The 21,421-nt window shown below is 39.2% G+C and overlaps 4 protein-coding genes across 5 annotated transcripts in view; 2 read left to right on the top strand and 2 right to left on the bottom strand.

Moving 5' to 3' along the window:
• LOC136439301 (uncharacterized) overlaps nucleotides 1-15,077 on the bottom strand; it is a 37,303-nt gene extending 22,226 nt beyond the window's left edge. Inside the window, exons 1-17 of one of the 2 annotated variants that reach the window (XM_066434662.1) lie at nucleotides 15,033-15,077; nucleotides 13,807-13,950; nucleotides 13,264-13,407; nucleotides 12,934-13,022; nucleotides 12,505-12,552; nucleotides 11,986-12,105; nucleotides 11,472-11,527; nucleotides 10,971-11,114; nucleotides 10,725-10,763; nucleotides 8,894-10,295; nucleotides 6,992-7,172; nucleotides 6,458-6,607; nucleotides 5,852-6,040; nucleotides 5,334-5,468; nucleotides 4,879-5,025; nucleotides 4,343-4,534; nucleotides 4,048-4,176 (exon numbers count right to left, since the gene is read on the bottom strand). In XM_066434662.1, coding sequence (XP_066290759.1) covers nucleotides 4,048-4,176; nucleotides 4,343-4,534; nucleotides 4,879-5,025; nucleotides 5,334-5,468; nucleotides 5,852-6,040; nucleotides 6,458-6,607; nucleotides 6,992-7,172; nucleotides 8,894-10,295; nucleotides 10,725-10,763; nucleotides 10,971-11,114; nucleotides 11,472-11,527; nucleotides 11,986-12,105; nucleotides 12,505-12,552; nucleotides 12,934-13,022; nucleotides 13,264-13,407; nucleotides 13,807-13,827 — 3,186 coding nt within the window. In that variant the 5' untranslated portion in view covers nucleotides 13,828-13,950; nucleotides 15,033-15,077. The remainder of the gene's footprint in view (nucleotides 1-4,047; nucleotides 4,177-4,342; nucleotides 4,535-4,878; nucleotides 5,026-5,333; nucleotides 5,469-5,851; nucleotides 6,041-6,457; nucleotides 6,608-6,991; nucleotides 7,173-8,893; nucleotides 10,296-10,724; nucleotides 10,764-10,970; nucleotides 11,115-11,471; nucleotides 11,528-11,985; nucleotides 12,106-12,504; nucleotides 12,553-12,933; nucleotides 13,023-13,263; nucleotides 13,408-13,806; nucleotides 13,951-15,032) is intronic. The other variant, XM_066434665.1, reaches the window with a different exon arrangement.
• LOC136439302 (uncharacterized) lies at nucleotides 1,004-4,011 on the top strand. The gene is made up of 4 exons (XM_066434666.1): nucleotides 1,004-1,196; nucleotides 1,418-1,480; nucleotides 1,905-2,010; nucleotides 2,695-4,011. The coding sequence occupies exons 1-4, from the start codon at nucleotides 1,046-1,048 to the stop codon at nucleotides 2,831-2,833; spliced, it is 459 nt and encodes a 152-aa protein (XP_066290763.1). The 5' UTR covers nucleotides 1,004-1,045; the 3' UTR covers nucleotides 2,834-4,011.
• A 204-nt stretch (nucleotides 15,078-15,281) lies between the features above and the next one.
• LOC136439299 (M-phase phosphoprotein 6-like) lies at nucleotides 15,282-17,387 on the top strand. Its single transcript, XM_066434660.1, has 5 exons — nucleotides 15,282-15,384; nucleotides 15,779-15,891; nucleotides 16,520-16,610; nucleotides 16,736-16,830; nucleotides 17,057-17,387. The coding sequence occupies exons 1-5, from the start codon at nucleotides 15,331-15,333 to the stop codon at nucleotides 17,178-17,180; spliced, it is 477 nt and encodes a 158-aa protein (XP_066290757.1). The 5' UTR covers nucleotides 15,282-15,330; the 3' UTR covers nucleotides 17,181-17,387.
• Nucleotides 17,388-18,421: 1,034 nt separating this feature from the next.
• On the bottom strand, nucleotides 18,422-21,092 carry LOC136439300 (glutathione S-transferase A-like). The gene is made up of 5 exons (XM_066434661.1): nucleotides 20,700-21,092; nucleotides 19,813-19,968; nucleotides 19,452-19,520; nucleotides 18,971-19,108; nucleotides 18,422-18,603 (listed from the first exon to the last, which is right to left on the bottom strand). Exons 1-5 carry the CDS (start codon nucleotides 20,931-20,933, stop codon nucleotides 18,520-18,522), a joined length of 681 nt encoding a protein of 226 aa, XP_066290758.1. The 5' UTR covers nucleotides 20,934-21,092; the 3' UTR covers nucleotides 18,422-18,519.
• Nucleotides 21,093-21,421: the final 329 nt, after the last annotated feature.

Here is a 21,421-nt window from a genome sequence, read left to right as displayed (position 1 = left end):
GTTCAATTTCTGCCATGCCAAAGGTAAAGAAATTCTACATAGGCCTCAACAATCATAGCATGACTAAAATATGCCAGGAACCGCTTTAAACCCTGATTATAAATGTGGCACTATTGGTTCAAAGGATGATAATCGCAGGTAAGAAAAGCTAGCGTAAAAATTTTACCAGTGTCGTAGAATTTTGGGGGGTTTAAGCAGAAGCAATAGGCACAAAAATCTAATTTCTCTTTAAAAAAATATACGAAAGTCTTTGATTACACTAAATAAGTAAGTTGGTGGACATTATATTGACAATTCTCCACGTTTTTATTAGGACTAGGAGATTTCCATGTGCAGCAGTGCCCTGGGAGCACTGAAGTATATGAGGATGTTCAGAGCATCTCCTTAACCATGAAGGTTCTTGGAGTGCCTGAAGATCCTGCCACCTATACTACCCTAGTGCTTGGGCCATCTCCAGCACAACAAAACTACAGGCTGGAGACATTGTTTGAAAAGGGGGGTAAGTATACTATGCATATACATTGTACTCAATCATCACTGCTAACAATTTTCTAAACAAGCACCTACTAGTATAGTCTGTTGCACAGGGAAAAGAAGTCACAAAGACAATCATGATATTTGGCAAAACACCCCACACAAATACATGTACAGAAATAGTAAAAAAAGAACTTCCACATTTATAAGAACTTCATGTATAAACTAGAGTTTGGCGACCTGATACTTCCATGAAATATTTAGATTTAAATTTCATGAAAATGACTTCCAGTGTGAGATCCACATGTAAATAATCTATGCATAGTGATGTTCTGGTCGAAGAGTAGATTATATGATTTCCAATAATGTATGATACAAAAGAATTATCGACAAAGTAAAAACAGAGATGTGATGTACCGAAATCAAGTTTCCAAACTATTCGTGTTGACTTAAGAAACCAGTACTATGCTGTAACAGGCACAATCAAGGGATTTGTTTGAATGAATTTTTTCTTTTTCTTTAAGGACCAGATGGTATAGACCATACCAGGTTTCCAGATTACATCATTGTGATGGTAGAAATGCCAAGGCCTAGACTACTGGTCATCACCGTGACCATCCAACAATCTGGGAACTGGACAGATGGCCATTTCAAGATTGTTGTACACCCCTCTCCAGCCACTCACAGTGGGGTGGAGTGCAATGTGGACATCACAGTTACAGGTAGGAATGAAGAAATTCTATCCTTTAGAACAATAATTATGTGATTCTGCAATTTGCTTTGGGCCAGAATAAAACCATACAGATACACATATGATATTGCATTGCATTGCAATGACATTGCGATTTGAAAACAAAATGTCTGACCGAGGCATGAGATGGTACCGGGTATTTAGACATACATGTAAGAACATTAACCAGTACATATGTACTTTCTTCTACAGAGAGACCTGGTACGGGTCCACCAAAGAATACAAGTTTTACAACCATGCAGCCTTCACGTGCAGGTACATGTATACCTTTACCCACATAACAGCAATAGAGTAAGAAGTGTGCTACATGTAAAATACTATGACATTTCAATGCAGACATGGAAAAATCCTTTTCGGGTGATAGAATTAGGTAATCACAATTAGACAAATATATCACTCTTTATTTTGTCATAAAAATTTCAGTCTGTTTGTAATTCTAAATCTATACAAAAGAATGGAATAACAATTATATTACTTTTATTTAACTTTAGACATGACTTACATGTACATCTATCAGATTCTTCATATCATATCACATCATACAGAAAATCTTTTGGATTTCATATCGTCAATCACCAGTATCAGATATACCTACCCAGTCATAACTTGACCAAATATATGTACACGTACACTATCAATAAAAAACATAACTTTACTTCACATCACATGTACATCACAGGGTTAAGCAAGGGAGAGATTGCTGGCATCGCCCTCAGTGTGGTACTGGTTGCACTCATAGCAGTGCTAGCCACAGTGATCATCAAGACAAGAAAAGACAGTGAAAGGTAAGGAATACTGCAAGAGCTACCTGATCCTTTGTCCTCTGCAAGTAGGAAAGGATTTAGGATAGCTTGCAAACAAATAATCTATAATACAATGTCAGTAGCAAATGCAATGGCCACAACTTTCACAAGCCTGATGATTAAATCTAAGCATGCTTCTTCATGAGACCATAGTAAATTTACTTTTAAAAAGTTTGAAAATCTGTTTTTTGTCAATTGGTCCCCCTTGTTCCCTTACTGGCATTGTACGCTACACAGCATTGTAATTCCTCTTCATTAAATTTTGCCTTCAGTGATTTCAAATTGTAATATTTGGGTGAGCTGATTACGTGAGCAGATTACGTACAAGTCATGAAGTAGCAGTCATCGTCACACTGACAGACAAACACCACAGTGAGTGGAAGAACCATACACAGACACAAAGCCTTGCACCTACTCCTGACACTGGTGAAGAAAGGTGTGAAACTACAGCACTGTACAGTATTACCATGCTTGAGACCAGCTTGGGGAGGAGATTCCAGGCAATAAAAACAACATATTTTCAGCATTTCCTTGTGGCTGTCTGGGTAATGTACACAGTGTATAAGTAAATAAAGAAGTGCCATGTTTTTTGTAGATTGTGCTTGACAATTCCCTTAAACTGGCTATAGGCAATAAAATCCCATTTTATATTTTGTATATTTAAAGGTCGGCAGAAAACCAACTGTGGACCTTGGAACTTGGGACAAAAGACAATGAGGACCAACTTGCAACTCCACCTAATACTGCAGAACCAACTGAAAGTGAAACCAATGCTCCTGAACCACCCCAAATCACTAGAATTTAACCTTCTCCCTGCTGCCTAACCCCATTACCAAAAGAGAATTGGTAGACATGGTATACACACTTTAGTGTTTGCACTTTCTTACACGTTTTCAGTGCAGGGTGTTTGCATCTAATTATATTCCCCTCCAGTAGAGAGGGATAATGTACTGTTTTTGCTTTATATGATAATATACTCTTCCTCAAATGCTGAGTGCTAAGCAGAGAAAGCAATATGTACCATTTTTAGAGTCTTTGGTATGACCCGGCCGGGGTTCGAACTCACGACCTACCGTATGCAAGGCGAACACTCTACCCACTAGGCCATTGCACCGGTTACTAATTGTCATCATAACCTATGTACAAAGTTTCTAGAAGCAAAGACTTGCAATGTTGCAATACAATAGGAAATGAATTACTTCTGTGAAAACAGAAACAACCACAAGTTATTATAGCCTATATTGAGAAACCTGTACATGGAATCAAAAAAGGCCATATCATGGCATGGTCTGTCAACCTGTAACAAGACTTGCATCAAAGAAATTGCAGTATTTTTTTTCTTACCTACATGTATCATGTTTAACTGCCATCTTGAAATCATTCACTGTCAACCACCTGCAGACCAACAGCTGTACATGCAGTTGTAACACATTTGATCTTATGACAGTACCCATGAAGGATTATATCCTCCTTGGTCTGTCCTTTGGGAATTGAAACTCACTAACATGCAGTACAAAGGGAACTATTGTTGGCACTGTGTCCTAAAAGCAGAAGTGAAACAGTAGTGTAGTATTTGTTTATTGCTAGTGTTCATTCAAATATGTTCTTTCAGTTTCAAAGGGTATATTTCCTCTTTTGTAACAATAACACCCTTAAGCACATGCCATTACTGAGATACTTCATTATTGTAAAGAACAGGTGTCTATGTTATTCTACTAGAAATGAAACAGTATTGTTACTTGTGTTCATTCAAATGTATGCTTATCTGTCATACTTGTATGCTACATTTCTCCTTTTGTGAGAATAACACCTTTAAGCAAATACCATTTCAGAGGTACCTATACCCCATTACTATAATGAACGGGTGTCTATGTTGCATTGTTTTTGACATCCCCTGAAATGAAAATATTAAGGAGACTGAAGGTTGATATGAATGGCTTATTTACATACTAGAGGCTTAACCATTGTTGGAGCAGAGAAGCGACAAGCTCATGTAACAATAAAGTATTTGTTTCCTACCCGTGTGACGTCTTCAGCTTCTTTATCAGACCCTACAAACACCACAATCTTGTGTCCTGCACCCTCACACTGGTCCAGTAGACTCAGGAGCTGTGTGTACCGCAAAGTAGAAGGGACCACAGACACAAACTGGGCAGAAACAAACAAGAAACAAGTTTCTTAAGAGTTCCAGAATGACAATTTAAAAATTTGTATTCTTTTAACACACATACCATATTGAAAGCTGAAAAATTTACATAAAATTTTCATCATTGTCAAACATTTGAAAACTGTAACATAAACAAAAGCATCCCACCTGCTTGACCTTACTGTACACAGCTTCTTCCACCTTGCTGGTGAAGACCAGCAAAGGTTGAGTCATATAGGCTTTGTGGAAGGACTCAATCCCTGCTGTCCACTGTCTGGCCATCAGTACAATCTGCCTAGGTGCACTACGTTCAGGCTGGTCAGCTATGACTTTCCCATACAGCCTCATTAAGGATTTGATCTAAAAATGATGAAGATAAACAAAACCTCAGCTTCACACATTCTACACTAATTCAGTTCAATGTTCTTGAGTTTCTCCTGCTTCAGCTTTCTAAACATAAAAAAAGCAGCATTATTGTACATAGATTACCAGGATAGGTAGTTCATCAGTAAAAGTCAGCATCAATGATTTCCTCCTTTGTTGCTGAAGAATGATTCAGCCAATATTGTTAACCTGAGCCAAAGAAGTATATCAAAAAGAAAGTATATCAAACCACAGATTGAACAGATTATCAATTTGCGTTACTAAAACATCAGTGAATAATATCTAAGATATGTTTGAGAGTCCTGAGGATATTTTTCTACCTCGTCAGTGTACACTTCTGTCAGAGTGTCAGCATCATCCACTACCAGGTGACACAGTCTGTCCAGGTTGGTGTATCTCTTCTCTAACATCCTCAACAGACAGCGGGGCGTGGCAATCAGCAGGTCACACCCATTGATCAGGGGAACCTGAAAGGACAGAAATATAGTACACACAGTTGTATCTCTACAACTTAGGTTTGCAACATTGGTATCCTTTCTTAACAAGACCATTATCAATGCAATTCTTCCCTGGGGGAAAGCACTGCACTAAGTTACAGTTGTCATCAAGAAAGAAGGTTTCTCACAGTTATGTTCCTTGAAGTAAAGCTTTACATTATGGAGCACTGGTACTTATATGACATTATTTTTTCCTGTCTTTGCCCCAAAACTTGCAAGTGGGTTTGGTCATGTCACTAATGAGTGTCCCAAAATTGTCGCTTCATCACATTATGTACCATTTGATCATCTTCTGCACCCGCTCCAAAGATGAGCAGCACCTTGGTAGACTTCTGATCGGCAATGTAGTTCCAGCACTGGTCGTAGACATACCGTGCACTGTTCCAGTAGGGACACAGGATGATGGACCTCGGCTGAAACAAGGACGACCATTACAGTCAAACTGGAAAACTTACTGATTCCTCATAAGTTCTTTTAAACCTAATCTCCTGATCCAATAAATTAAATACAAAAGACTCAATCTCAAACAGTTTTAAATCATCACATCTGCAGCCTACTCATCCTAGGTACAATTGTACTTGTCCTGACAAGACTTTTGAACTCTTAATGCAAAACAGTATATATATCATTTAAGATGGACGGGTATATCTCAGATTGACTCCTTGCTGGAAAAAATACTAGGAAATCTACAGCAGTGAAGAATAGAGACATTTTTATGTTTAAAACTGACAAAGACATTACATCACATACAATTTGCTCAACAATAACATCTCAAAGGGATTTTTAAACTCTTAACCCCATTCCCCTCTGGCAATCCTTCAAACCCAGCCGTCTGTGCAAGCTGAGTCATCAAAGGCAGCAGGTAAGCCAGGGTTTTGCCCATCTTTGCTGGCGCCATGGCAACGAGGTCACGCCCCCTCATGATGGCAGGCCAGCAGTAGGCTTGGACCTTACTGGGTGCAGGGAAGTTCTGGGTCTCCAGGTACTAAAGACACATGGAACATAAACCAAGAGGAATAGAATATGTTGACTTACTATGATTGATGGTATCTAATTCTAATGCTTAAATGTTATGTTGATAAGAGTAGAAAAATGTTATGTGTTGCTATCTGTCTCCATCATATGCTACAAAGCGTAGCGTTAGTATCAGAAACGTAAACAAAAAGTTCATGGTTCACTACACGTTGTATACAGCATCATTACTGATCACGAGAGAAATTGCAACTTCTCAAAGGTATGTTAGTATTGTTACTATCTAATTTGTACATATATCATTTTTCTTATATACGATGATGTAAGTCATCATGATAGTTTATTCATTGTTGTCAATGAAGACGTTGACCTCATATGGTCATTATGCAGGGAACTTAACACATTATCAGTGTAACACAAACATTTCTACCTGTTTTATAAACTCCGGGAAAGTGGCCTTCTCCAACATGGTGCAGGGTTTGGGTGGGATGTCTCCCTTTACTGCCACACCGTCCCCAACGGTCAGACCAAGTGCAGACATCTGATGGCCTGCAAGGGACAAGGGTCTTCCACTGGGGGACTGTGAACATTGTGACCAGTTTTATGAATTAGGAACAGCTTTAATCAGCACTTACTGCCAGATGTGCTAAGGTTAAGTGTGATGGGTTGTTCAGTGTAATACTGTATAGCCAGCTACTGCTGCACCGTGTGCCTGCGAAGCTGGTATTACGCCAAATGGCGTTTATACCGGCTACCATTATAGATACGGAAGTAAAGCAACCTGTGTCTGTTTCTGCCTTAGTTGGATGACATGTTAAATACATTGTATATGTACTTGAAAACAAAGCCACAATCTTGTAACACTATCAGATGTTTCAAATTATGCAGGATGAAGTACAGGACATTCTGTTTACGCTGTATCTGTGTACTAGTATTCTATGTAAGTTGTATCTTTACAACTTACGTGGCTGGTGAACTGGGCCTGTGTTCTGCTTGGCTCCTCCCATTTCTGGGGCATCAGCCCCTGCAGCAGCCTCTCCCCGATACTGGGAACCTTGTTTCTCCTGCGTACAGGCGACTCCTCGCCCTCACTTGTGGAGGGTTCTGTTGTAGAAAGGTCGCCAGAGGAAAGTGTAGGGAAAAGGCTAGGAGAAGAGGGAAGAAGTTGATGGCAGCTTTTAAAAAGGATTAACTTTTTAATAAACATATTGACAAAAGATTCAGATAGCACTGAAACTATATGAAGCAGCAGACATGATAAGCTACAGTACAAGCAGACTTTAAAATCTTAAAGCAAAGGCAAAGGAGATTTGTTCGAGACAGTTATAAAGCGGCACTTGAGGAGCACTTGTCTTAATTACAACCACCCCAGCGTTGACACAAAAGTATCACAATAGACATCCATCTTCCTCAACAGATACACAGCATCTATTCTGTACCAGGGGTGCTAAAGCATTTGCACGAATTTAATGAGATTTGTACAAATCTTATGCAAAACGCACAAATCACTATGCAAAAACATATGAATTTTAAGAAAAACGTACGAATCACTATGTGAATACGCACAAATATCATGTGACATGCAGTCTTTTTATCCAAACTGGCCAACCGCTGCCAGGATCATGTGACAAAGCGGGATTTTCAATATGGTATTGTCGAGATGCGGTGACGGAGAAGACAATGTGACGCGCCAAAATGAAGCAAAAGAATAGCTAACATGCAATTTAATACATCCTTGGGACGGTATGCGCCGGTTCAATAATTTAAAATCAAAATACCATGGGTAGAAACACTGAGAAACATACCACCTCCCGCCGGTTTGCATAAATAAACTACGTGTTACCATTAATAAGATTTGTGCGTTTTCCGTAAGATTTGTGCATATTCACATGGTGATCCGTGCAATTTTCATACAATTTGTACGTTTTCCATAAAATGTGTGCACATTGACAGTGATTCGTGCGTTTTTCATAAGATTTGTGCATTTTCACATAGTAATTCGTGTGTTTTGCATAAAATTCGTATGAATCTCATAAAATTTGTGCTAATGTTTTGGCACCCGTGTACAGGCAAATGTGCAAATTGTTGTCTATATTATATATTCCTCTGCATCAAATGTGGTGGATACATGTGTAGTTCAAATCCAGGTATGTGGGTAGGAAGGTCATACACATATTGTTGGGCTACTGTGCATGTTATGATGTTAAACGACTGAGATAACTGTGATCTATGATGACTGCTAGTGGTGCTGTATTACAGTTGAAGGTGAGGCTACATGTATTACAACTCATTACGAGTGTGGTCCTTCTTAAGCCAGTGTTAATATCACACATTTACGATGGTAAAATCACTGTGTTAGAACACTTCAATGACAGACATGAACAACAAAGAAATTTGCACAAATCTGTATCTTTTTTAAACAAAATAAATCCACAATATAACCACACACATAACTTGTAACAAATTTGTACAGAACACAAAGATTAGTTTACATTTAACTAAATATACATTAGACACAGACAGTGTCAGGCTTTGATACACTACTCTATGCTGCAATGTGTAGTGCTGTAAATGCATTTAAGTTTGCGTGGTTTTTATTTTGCGGTAGAGAAAACCACCGCGAATATTTCTGCATTTACAGTATCACATTTAGCGAACTACATACTTCCTGATTTCCTTGTGTAATCGCTTGTCGTAATAAACCTCATTAGAAGCACTTGAAGTGTTATTTGGCAAGTGTCAAAAACAGGCATCACATAACATCAATATGTTACATTTCTAGATATATAATGATTAGTACGTGATGAAATTTCCTCAGTTCTAAACAAGGTGAAGTTAGAACATCTACACAGACTATGGCTTCTACCTATCCCTGAGTGGGTTCCCATGAAGGTTGATCCGGGGCAGCCTCGCTGGTGTGTAGCCAGTATGTACAGAGGGAGTAGCCATTTTATCTCCTCCTCCAGAAAGTATTCCATCAGCACTGGATATACTACTTCCTTCAGCTTTTGCATCACTCTTTGCTGCACCACCAGAACTACCAGTCTTGTACTGACCTGTATTGGAAATGTCGTCATGCCTCCCAGCAGAATTCCCCAGAACTGCAGCTTGAGTCTGCACAGGTTGCCCTGTGCTGTGCACATTACTTTCTGACATTCCAGCACTGTTACTATGGGTAAACTTGTCAATAGTTGCATGGGCACTTGTGGCACCACCAAATGCACTGACTGCTGAGATGCTTACTGGGGATACTCTGGGACTTTTAGGTACTTCCTTACTTTCGTGCATGGGAGGACTTCTTGTATTACTACTAACAGTACCAACGTTGACTGGAATGGGTGACAATGACCTCTGTCTTACAGGTCTTGTTTTATCCACAAGTTGTGTCCATTCCTTCCCCAATGTTGAGGTCTGTGAATATGCTGCATTGAGCCTACTCTCCACAGATCGGGAACTTCTAGCGACCACCTGGTCCATCTTCCTGACAGAATGTCCAGAGGATTTCACCTCATCTGGTGGAAAACTTCTCCTGTACCTGACCTCCTGCCGTCCTACCATTGGCTGTAAGGATTCGCCATTCATGGATGAGGATGCACCTGGAGTCCACTTTGTTTCTTTACTACTGTTACTTTTCAACCACATAGGATTCACAGCAATGCTACCATTCCCTATGATACGTCCAGAGCTTGACTTCAACGTGCGCGCAGCCTTGAGCATCCTTCTAGGGCTCAGATTCTTTCCAGCCGGCTTAAGGGAAGGATCATTCAAGGCTCCTGCATCTTTTGATGTTCCTTCTCTGTTTTGCAAACTGTGTTCAAACTCTTTGGCTCTTACAGAGGGGCTTGTTGTTAGAGAAGAAATCTCCCTTGAGTGTCCTGCTAATATCTGCTGTTTTGTAATCACTCCTTCCTTTTCAGCGGGAGATAAATCTTTTGTTTTCATTTCATCTGGGGACTTCATTGTTAATCTATCAAGTTCAACAGCAGCACCATCAACTGGTAATGCACTACTGTTGCTGTTGTTTAGAATTCCTGTACCATTTTCTTGTTCTACTTGAACGGCTTGATCTTGCGTGTTGGCAGTAGGGGTTGTTTGAACTGGCTCAGTAACCATCAATGGACTCAGACCAAGCATGGCTGCTAGTCCTCCAGATGGAGAGGACCGTTGGCTGGGGGCTGGTGACAGTGGTGGAGGGGAGTTAGGGGATACACGTCCTCCTGGGACAGCTGATGGTGAGTTTGCCATTGGAGAAAACAGGTTGGACTTAACTGTAAAAGATTAAAAATGTGTCAAATGTATCATTTTTTATCAGAGTACCTATTCATTCCTATTAGGGGGGTAACCAACAAGCAAAATTTCAGAAATCTTATGACCAGTATTTGTTAACTATATACAGTTGTTGAAAGTTTTGATGACTATACTTGAAATAATACATGACAAAGACTAAGCCTCTTGTGACAGCAAACAACAATTGGCAAGCAAAGCCAGCTGCTGATACAAGTCACTTCACAAAATACTATGTGATCTTCCAGTCCATCACCATTGTTATTATCAACAACAATTTGTTGGTGTAAATTGTTACGGTGCACTACAAGAAAGGGAAGTTGACGGCATAACATGGACGAAACCCGCTGACACAAATCTTAACTTGAAAACAAAGTCAACACTGAAACAAAGATAATATGAAGTACATTTACTTGTCTTGTCTGCCCTAAACTTGGCTAGTTGGTAAGTGCCTGGATATTGGACAATAGAGCATGCAAGATGTAAACAACACTTTTGTTGTATCAATTTATACCATCCATAGGATTTGTTGAATGAAAGTATGAAAATTGGATCCTCACAGTCCTGTCTGTATGAAGTATTGCTAGGCTTAATTATCAACAAACCTTTCAAACAACTTCTACATCAACTTTTAATGACTGTAATGATAAAACTCTCACCTTCTTTATCCTCCTTAGCATACCCCTTAGAGACCAGGTCATCATTCACACACACAGTGTTAGTGGTCCTTCTCAAGTACAGTTTGACGTGGCTTACACCATTGCTGTCCACATAGTGGACATTGACCCTGGCACCACAGGATTCTGAAACATATCAAAAACAACACAACTCTATCTCCTCCTCCTGAACCAGACAATCATTTTCTGATTAACTGATACTTGTCATCCCATGAGCAATATTGCACACTAAGATTTTGATTGTCATCATCAATCAGTCATCAAGACGAGGAACAATGTATTGGTCATTTGTTTCAAAGTACTGTACATCAGTTTAGAAAGTGGAGGCACTAGCAATAAAAAAGAAACACATTGTCTGTATTTTCTTCTTTGAAATATATGAAGAACTTTAGATAAAATTGAATCTGAAGTGTACTTGAGAATAACATGTAAGTAATGTAACAAACATTCCAAGTTTTAGTCCAGACATAAAGACACGCTTACCATCCACCAGCTTGTTCACATACTCATTTGCTGCAGTGTCATACCTGTCACATGGCCTGGGACAGATAAAACAGTGTAAGCATGTGCGACATTAGCATTCCTTTACATGTCAAACAAAAGTATTTTGGTCAAACTGTTTACTAGTATGTGAACCATAAATGAATCTGCAATAATCAGGGCTAAAACTATGCATAACATGTTATATACCGGTATGTATGCAGATAAGTGCTGGGAGAAATTAGAGATACCGGGTATGTATCTACCTGCACCAGTTCTGGTGGGTGTACAGATTTTTTTTATTTGCTGTATGGACTGTTACTCTACCACCTATGAAATGCAAAAGACATGCATGTAATTACTACAATGGTTTATGAACAGTTTTCAGTGTGATATATACTTACAATCTAAGTCGTGTAGGTAAAATTTTGTCTGGTGCGGATACTTTTCAACTGTTACCTGCAACTACAGCAGGTGTGCAGGAACAAGTTAATTGATGATAAATACAGGTCCATACTGTGTGTCGGTAACGAAGGTCAACTCATTTGTAGTTAATGTCGTGGGCTGTAGACCATACAGATGGAACTCCCTAGCCTGCCAGGGCAGCTGCATGAATTGTGGTGGGGCTTCTCTCAACCTGCACAACAAGGAAATGTAGAACTCAATTTCAGCACATACATGTAGCTAGGAATAGTTTCCTTGAGAGTTGATAGCTAATATCATGATACAGGTAACATAGTAAGTTACATTATAAGTTACAAGTTACTTTGGTTAATTGTTCATTCTAGTGCAAATATCACAATGAAATGAAAAGTCATAAGTCATCACTTGACTAAGTCCATGCAATGTTATCAAGGAATAAAGGAAGGTACATGTAGAAGTAATGTGTCCAAGAAAAAGGTGTTTTTGGCCTAAAGCACAATATCTGGTATCATGGTATCTTCTAAAAGCATCATATATGTGTGTAATTTATGTGGGAAAGGAAAATGGAAAAGGTATAATCAGTATTTTTTACAAGTCTTTAAATATTTCTTACCAGTGACATGGAATCAGACATTCTTTTGCATAATCCAACAGGAAACAACTGTAACAAGAGAGGAAGGAGAAAAATCAACTTTTGCCCTAGCCTCCATAGCCGGTAGATTCTACCGGCAAAATGGTAACAGGGGTGGCTGATGGATACGGGCTGGCTGCAAAAGGTGTATTAATTAGCCCCAAAAAAGGCCGGTTTAGAGCCTGCTATGGAGGCTACTTTTGCCCCATGGTTCATAAACAGTTCATGTACAAAGTACAGAGGTTCCTTAGTGGATATTCTATTACATCGTATCTATGACATACAATGTAATGTAATTGGGACCTATGTTTGACAAGTCATCTAGTACATTGTGTGTATATGCAAAGCTAGAGTGATACTAGTACGCTAAAATTTAGTTCCACCGAAACATATACAGATTGACATCTTTACCAAGCCTGAGGTCCACTTTTGGAGTGTAAGATGTTCTTCACTCTGACTCGGTACCACAACTTGTCATCTGGCCGTCTGCCGGCACACAGCTGAAGGGGAGACAGCATAACAGAACATAAGATATTGTACCGTGTAGTTTTAAATTTAACTTTCTCACATATTTTGCATTCAAAATAGTCAGGTCTATAGTGCATTATTTTGTCCATCGCTCAAACTCTGCTACTGTTCTATTTGTTACTACTTCCTTAATTATACACACATGTAGTTGTAAGAACTATTGCAACCACTATGTTTTTATAGTCTGAACATTCTATACTGAATATTCCATACCTGCCCCTGTGCTGGCACACACATGGCCTGGTCAATACTGAAGAAGTCATTCATCTGCTGGGTTAACTGTAGGAACTTCCTGGTCTCCTCTGACATACTCGTCCCAAAGGTCTCTATGGCCCAGAAATGATCAGCCTTCACCACCTGTCAGGATACAAAGTTCAAGTGTACTAAGACTGCTATGTAGTAGTCATGATAAACACTTGTTGTAGTCACACTGAAAAAGGTACAGTATTTCATCCAAGATACCGGTATAAAACGTTAACTTATTAGAACAAAAAGTACAGACTTATGTCTACAATGTAACTACAAATGTGCCAAAAAAAGGAAATAACTGAATATGCATTTGCAGCTGACACTTTGTCATTTCAATGACTTTATACTGTACAATACAATACATATATAAGGAGAAATTCAAACTCTACAACTGGATAAAAATTCGGAGATTTATTTCCGTGTAAATACAATACACACATAACAAGTTCTGACACTAATGTTACAAGAACTAGCAGTGGTATGCTGTTAGCAATGTAAAAAACAAACCTTCAAAATTGTGATCTCCATTGTGATTGTTGCTTAAAAAGATAACGTGGAACAACCCTAGAGATGTGACTTCTTTTCTTGCATGGAGTAAGATGTCTCAACACTTTCTTGACTCCAAAAACTTTCCTCCTAACTGCAGTTCATCTGAAACACAAGCATCATTATTGGATCCGTAAACATGCTTATAAGATAAAAGCAAGGAAAAATAAGCCCATTCGTGGTTGCGACTACACATGTGCAATGTCAAAGGTGAAGGCCCCTGGCTTGTAAACAACTTGCTCGTGTCGACATTGTCTAGATTCGCATAACAATGCCCCAACGGGTTTTGTTTACGTCTCAGGGGTCTTTACCTTTGACACTGCACATGCGTAGTGGGAACCGTGAATGGGCTTATAAGCTAGTTCGGAGTTGCTACTACGCATGTGCAGTGTCAAAGGTGAAGGCCCCCGCGACGAAAACAAGACCCGTCTGGGCGTTGTTATGCAAATCGAGACAATGTGGAGGCGAGCACTGTTTCCGTCGCGGGGGCCTTCACCTTTGACACTGCACATGCGTAGTAACAACTCCGAACTAGCTTATACAGAAGAAACGAATATTAAATCGCGAGATAAGTGCTCAAAAGTTACATATGCCATAAGTTGGACCTGAACCTGAACTTGAGTTTAAAGTACACAGCGCTACCTGAGATACTCTGAAAGGCAACAAAGGGACTTTTCACGCCAACTTCTTTGAATAATTTTTGCATTTCTAAACACATATCCTCATAGTCGTATCCAAGACATTGAATTGCAAATTTAGACAAAATAATTTATGCCGACGTCTGTCTGTCCTTGGATTTAGCAAGGAGGTTAACCTCCTTGGTTTTAGATGTCCAGATGGAGATCAGATGCCCAGCGTCTATCCTTACTCTCAAAGATTTTGCCGCTAAATCTTCTTAGACTCTAAAGCTATACTTCTAGAAGGGATCTAAGACATTGGGACAACAGCCACAACTCAAGTGTGCACAGCACCAAAGATAGTCACACGTGCAAATTTTAGCAGCAACGCGATGCAAAAGTGTTCTCTGACACCGATTATTTCCTGACGTGAAATTCCAACAAAACTAGTCCAACTTGTGGCATAGGGACCCCTTCTGATGTTGCTGCTATAGGTAAGTATAAATCAGAACAAAGCAAAAGAACTTTACTTTTCATCTAAATAGATAAAAACAAACAAATATGTCCTACCTCTTGAAAGTATTTGCATCTCCCTCCTAATCCTATCTTCTAAACTTCATCATAAAGCTAGCCAATAATTCGCTTGCACTCAATACGGCACAGAGAAACGTGTCTATCATAACAACACACCTTTTAAAAGGTTCATAATATCTATAATAGTCTTGAATTTGTTATAGATGATATTGTAAGACGAATATGTGCAACATTTGTAGTTAATCGCTTCATTTCCCACCGAAAATTAATCATTCGTATCTCTTCGAATGGTCTGCTATTTTTAAAGCAAGTCACAGCACAGCAAGGATCCAAGATGGCAAACGACACGGAGAAACCGAAGCTCTCCAAGAATTTGATGCAGATGAAGGTACAGGGGAACTTTTATGTAATAGACTTGGGTCTTCAAATACAGAATCACGTTTTGATCTCAGAGTGAATCATACTTCTCATTACTGGCGCGGAAAGTAGACTCGATGAAATCGAATCAAATTCACTATTTGGGGAGGGGGGCAACAAAGCGGTGCTATGTCCGACCATGACTCCAGCATGGGTATTAAACTTTTAAAGGGAAGCATGCAAGATCATTTGTGCTTGTACATAGTACAGCTGAATCCGATTATAAAAATGCCAGTCGTAATCACCGTAGTAATTGGCCAGTAACAGCTCTACCCTACTCTACAAACTGATACAGGTCAGCCTTGATATAAATATTATAATCCATCCAAAGGAAATTATTCACTGAGCCTTGACTTACTTTCCAGTTTATGCAACGAAAACAACAATCAGATGACAGAGAAAAACTAGAAGAGGAACAGCAGCGGGTCATAGATGAAGAGCACTGGGTGTTGGACATTCCTGAACTCAATAAATTAGAGTAAGTAGATTATGAAATTATTATTTGTATATAACGTTACATGTAAGAAATTGCTTGGAACTCAGAAGGGACCACCCTAAAGTTTCATAAATGAATGAAATAATTAAATGTATCATTTCATAGTAGAGCTGTGTACCTAAACAAATTTTAGGTACAGGTACGGGTACACAGGTTTAGGTACAGGTCCGGACCTGAACCTGTACCTAAACTACTTGTTCGGAAAATGCTAGATTTTCAATAAGGACAAAAGCATGTTTGAACTGGTACAAACATAATATTTGATTGTGCTAGGTATTATTTTTATAAAAACACAGATGAAAATCCAGCCTTGCAAGTGTGTTTTCTGTGCTTTAGAGTGGCTTTAGAGCACTGCCACGGTAATTTCATAGTAATTTTATCTGTCAAAGTGGCCATCTCCTGAGTCAGATCCAGTACCAATACAGCAGGGTCAGGTATTTTGGACCTGTACCTAGTTGATTGTACCCGGTACTGTATTGATACAGTGTACACAGCTCTATTTCATAGTGTTATAATTTGCTTCATCTCAAACCTGTTGGAAGTTTGTATTGAAATAAAGCATACTGGTTACAGCATTGTTGAAATGGTGTTTGTTCTTTGTCATTTACAGAAGTAGATATGAGGTTATAGACAGTTATGTACCCTGCGAAGACCTGAAGTATGGTCGCTTTTCCTTCCAAGGCTTCAACCCTGCAATAGAGGTGAGGTGGTTGACTTGCTTTCATATCATTTGTACATCTGAACATAATATATACATGAATGAATTTGAGAGAGAGAGAGATCATAGATGTTGTTATTGACTGTGTTTTTTTTCTTTCCTTTTTAGAAAATAGCTAAAAGCTTTGAGGTTGTCAAGGAGGAAGAGGCCTCAGAAGCCAAAGAGAAGGAAGAGACTGTGTCAGACGATGAAATGGCCAGAAGGTCACCATTTTCACATTATTTTATATGGGAGTAGTTTGTTTGTACCTAGGTATACTCATATGTCCTGACCCATACTATAGCAAAAAGATTATCTTTTATTGTGGGTACATGTGAAGATAGCACAAACATCAGTAAATGGTTTTTAGTTTGTCATCTTAGTAGACTTCTCTGGCAGCCATTGAATGCCATGGCATTACACTTACCAACATTTACTGTCTTTTTGCAGGTATGAAGCAATCGTGGGAACAATACAGAAGAAATTTGGCAAGAAGAGACATAGAAATTCCACTGGGGATGAACCTCAGGTCAAAAAGAAAAAGAAGAAATTCCTGAAGCCAAAAGAAGACTAGATATAAAGTTGTGTCTGAATCTTGAAAGCACAATGAACATTACCACATCACAGCAGGTCACTATATTGTTCTGACTTTTACATAAGTTGTATTATTTAGTATTCTTTATCAAGCCATGGCTAGTTCCATTTGACTATTAGTATTATCAACTTGCAAACTCTGTTAACTATTGTCGGTGGAATAATGAATTTTCAACATTGCCACTTTTACTGAAAATGTCATGAAACACAATTATGCCAGTTTTTGAGAAGTGTTTGCCATCTTGGATCCTGCAATAGAGTATCCAGATATTATATTTACTATACTGGAACGGCTTGGATGCCAGTTTTATAAAATTAATGAAATTGAAATATCCAAATAATAATTGCTATCCACTATTGATTAAAAAACACTAAATGAATTGTATTTCATCAATTTTAAGGCAATTGAATAATTAATTCCATGTCTCATCTACAATTTATGATCTATAAATGTATTGCCTGTGTAGTTCTGATGGTAATGGTATACATAAGTTGAAACCATTATATGGTTAGTCATGCATAGTTAACTTTTAATAACATCCCATTATTTTGAGAATATTTTGGATTGAAGAAAAAACTAAAAGTATGCTATTCAAGTGAAAACAAAAAGAAGACATCCATACATAACTTCGTTGTCTCCACCTCATTTCCTTTACTATAGAACATAAACCTAATGTACTCTTGCCTGGTTAGTAATAGCCAGCTACTAACAGCTAATATAGGAGCATATGTACATTATACCCAGGATGATAATTATTCACATAGCAATTAATCACATAGAGTTATACTCATGGAAAGTGAAAACTCAAAAACGACAACCAGACCACAGTTTCATTTTGCTGTCATTGTTGTTTTCACCAGGATTGAATACTAACAACAGGATAACACTTGGTAGAACAATGAGAAGACCAGAAAATAAATAAATAAACAGAAAATGAGAAGGATGGAGAAAGCTGGTGATCAGATTTTCTGTGCTGCAACAACTGTCAAATACTTAGGCTAAGGAATAGATGAGATGAGGCAATTGAAAAACTATAATTTCAAAAAACCTTTATTATCCTAAACTTTCCTATGCTGGTCATAGTCTGCCATATTCAACATGATATAAACCTCATCGGATGTGGATTAGATGTACGTTAATTTGACCTGATAATTACCTCCCAGCATTCTCATCCACAGCTATCATATGATACCCATGATAAAATAGAAACAAAATAGAAGCAATTTTCTTATCCTTTTATTGATTTTTCATGCTATTGAGCAAGCCAAGTGTTGACAGCCTTGATGACAGCTGATGGTCTGGTAGTGAGACTGTCTCATCACACATCCTTCAGAAAGTCAGACCCAGATGTGTCCTTCCAGTGTGGTGGCCATGTTGACTGCACCGAAGGACGGTCCTTCACCTAATAGCATTACCAGGGAATAGATAGCTTATAGTGAGTTATCAGAGACAAAACTATCTCGGGACAAAAAATATAACAATTACATAGTAGACAAAACCAGGGCTGTCTCCAGCTTTAAATTTTTTTCTTCCCGCTCATTGTTTTGGAGCCTTTGTTGTTGATTTTCGTTGTTAAATCTGTAATCTTAAGCTTATGAAAATCCTTTTTTTTCATTAACTTCATATTGATTTTACAATGCACTGGGTGAATTTTTTGTCTGTTCCAACAAGCAAACGTCCATCCTGGGATGGAGGGATGGGTGCTGGAGAAAGTCCTGAGACAACCAAAGTTCATGCAAATGCTTTCATACGAAGACTTGTAGTCCTACCCTTTCATAGTAGCTGGCCAGGAGAGGAAAACGTTCCTTCATAGGCAGCTTCATTCGCACAAGAAAGGCAAGTGCTGGGATCAGTGCCGCATCAGCTAGAGTGAAGTCCTTCCCAGTGATGAAAGATCCTTCTCCATACTGCAGTAAGACCAGAAAACAATAGGGGGCTTTCACATCATTGATTATCAGGAAATGGAGAGGTATCATCTATCTATCTTGCTTTATGCTGATATGATATGCAGGAAGAGGATGACAATTAGGACTGAAGAGACCAATTGTATTCTGATCACTTGCAAACACAAAAGTTGCAATGTTAAAGACATCCCTTTGCAAAGTTTACACTGGCAGTCTTTCAGATATGCATATAGTATACAAATATGCATAAGTAAATGGTATTGTTACTACATGTAGTACATCTAAAAATGTAATAACTGTCGGAACAAGATGTATCGGACATTACTGACGGCAGACCTGTACTTACCTTGGACAGATACTTTTCCCACAACGGCAGCTCTTCAGCCAAAGCCTTAGTTTTGTCTGCAATAAATCCCTGTTGATGATAAATGAAGACGTTGGGAGGCATAGAAATGACACAACAGTTTATTTTATGTGTTCTCTGCAATGTATCCGTGTTGATCAGGAAGGAAAGAGTTACTCAAGGAATAAGAAATGGCATTTTTTTTCAGGAGTGACATCAATATCCTTTACATCTGCTGAGTCTACTCCCAAAGTTTCCTACAAAAGATCATTCCTTCAGATCAATGTTTGCAGTAGGAAAACTGAAGTAAACGGCTATCATTCTTTGAGCAAAGAGTATCTGTTAAGGAAAGGTATATTCTTGCCTGGTCCCAGTCCTCTTGTTTTGTTCGGAACTTGTAATAAACCAGGGCATTGTTCTTGTCCATGATGTTCTGTGTCTCCATGAACCTCTGCAGCACCAGTGCCTGCTGGGAAGGGTCATCTGGAAGGAGCTTTGTTCCCTGGTTCTTGAAGGTGTTCTGTATAATTGGAGAATATTTATGACAGTAAAATAACTGTTACTTTAATTCTTAACTATTCGTTAAAAACTAAAGATGCATGCTAGACTCAGCAACATGGTAAAGCCTTGAACAAAGTGCTCACATGAGAGTACACACATGATCATCAAGATATGAACCACAATCATAAGATATGCAATGGAGGTTCTGAATACATGTATTTGGATGTATTGACCATCTATCGCTCAATCATTTCATCATCATCGTTACCCCCCAGATAACCCCGCCAGGGGCAAAGTAGGGGGGAGGAGGTCCCAGGCTAAGGCGGGCAGGCCTCCAGCCTGGCACGGTATGACTCAACAGTGGGAGCCGATACAACCGTGCCAGGCAGGGCGTTCCACTGTGGGATGGTGCGGGGGAAGAACGAGTGTTTGTATGTGTCTGTGCGGGCGTTGAGAGTTTGGAATTTAAGATGGTGACTACCCCGGGTGCGCCCCTGAGCTGGTTTAAGTAGACTGTCTGCGTTTATATTGATATGGTTATTAACAAGTTTGTACAAAAAGGTGAGGCGGGCGTTCCGCCTCCTTTCAAAGAGAAGGGGCACAGCAGATCATTGAGCATTTCAATCCATGCACAAAGCAAGGATCTTCCGTAACCCAGATGTCAGTAAATCTAGATTTGCTAGTACTGACACCTGGGTCATGATTTATCTCATAATTTTACATTCATTTAATACACAAAGGATGGCTTACCTCAAGATACAAGCAGGTGGCCATTGACTCGTTCACAACAACGTCCCCGTGCTTGAAGGTGGGAACCTGTCCGCGAGGGTTAATCTTCATGATTTCGTCAGACTTGTGCTCTTTCTTCTCAAATGAGACCAGCTTGCTGTTATACCCTGACAGCCCCTTCTCCTCCAGAACGATCATGGGCCGCCAGCAGGGGACACTACCAGAGCCCCAGTACAGGGTGATGTCGGAAGACATGATTCCGTTATTTCCGTAAGTAACGTTACCAAACAAGCGAAAGTGTAGACGTGGTGCTACCTCACGAGCTGCTAATTTGGTACCTAACCGGATACTATTGAACACAGAACTCGACAGCAGCTGCAAGGTAGTGAAAGGGTTGTGTCCGTAAGAACGGGTTAAAGGTCACTGGGCTGAACCAAGACGATTAGGTGATACTAGTACTTTTCCTTTTGATAGGTTTACTCAAATGCCATTGAAGATCATTGAAGGAGGTTTATCAAAATAGACCGAAACATGCATCTTTCACATCTATCTCATTATCAACACAGATGGCAGATACAGATATAACATATGGTATGCCAACCACTGACTCACTGCTTGCTGTATTAAATTGCTACCAAGTGGCATAAAATACTAGTACATGTAGGTCACTTGCTCACTACACCTATTTGTGAAATTGTGACGTCAGTGTTAGCACTGGTTCAGTCCATTGACCCATATATTAT

The sequence above is a fragment of the Branchiostoma lanceolatum genome, chromosome 7, assembly GCF_035083965.1.
Source record: "Branchiostoma lanceolatum isolate klBraLanc5 chromosome 7, klBraLanc5.hap2, whole genome shotgun sequence".
In the NCBI taxonomy this organism is placed as follows: Eukaryota; Metazoa; Chordata; class Leptocardii; order Amphioxiformes; family Branchiostomatidae; genus Branchiostoma; species Branchiostoma lanceolatum.
The sequence above is the reverse complement of the archived record's forward strand: the minus strand, read 5'-3'. Positions and strand labels throughout refer to the sequence as shown.

Coding starts and splice junctions, on each gene's coding strand:
- LOC136439300 (XM_066434661.1), bottom strand. CDS start 20,933: ATGTCTTCCGACATCACCCTGTACTGGGGCTCTGGTAGTGTCCCCTGC. Junction 19,969..20,699: donor CCACCTGCTTGTATCTTGAG/GTAAGCCATCCT, acceptor CCAATTATACAG/AACACCTTCAAGAACCAGGG. Junction 18,604..18,970: donor TGGCCAGCTACTATGAAAGG/GTAGGACTACAA, acceptor TAATGCTATTAG/GTGAAGGACCGTCCTTCGGT.
- LOC136439302 (XM_066434666.1), top strand. CDS start 1,046: ATGGTAGAAATGCCAAGGCCTAGACTACTGGTCATCACCGTGACCATC. Junction 1,197..1,417: donor TGTGGACATCACAGTTACAG/GTAGGAATGAAG, acceptor TTTCTTCTACAG/AGAGACCTGGTACGGGTCCA. Junction 1,481..1,904: donor CATGCAGCCTTCACGTGCAG/GTACATGTATAC, acceptor TGTACATCACAG/GGTTAAGCAAGGGAGAGATT.
- LOC136439299 (XM_066434660.1), top strand. CDS start 15,331: ATGGCAAACGACACGGAGAAACCGAAGCTCTCCAAGAATTTGATGCAG. Junction 15,892..16,519: donor CCTGAACTCAATAAATTAGA/GTAAGTAGATTA, acceptor TGTCATTTACAG/AAGTAGATATGAGGTTATAG. Junction 16,831..17,056: donor GACGATGAAATGGCCAGAAG/GTCACCATTTTC, acceptor GTCTTTTTGCAG/GTATGAAGCAATCGTGGGAA.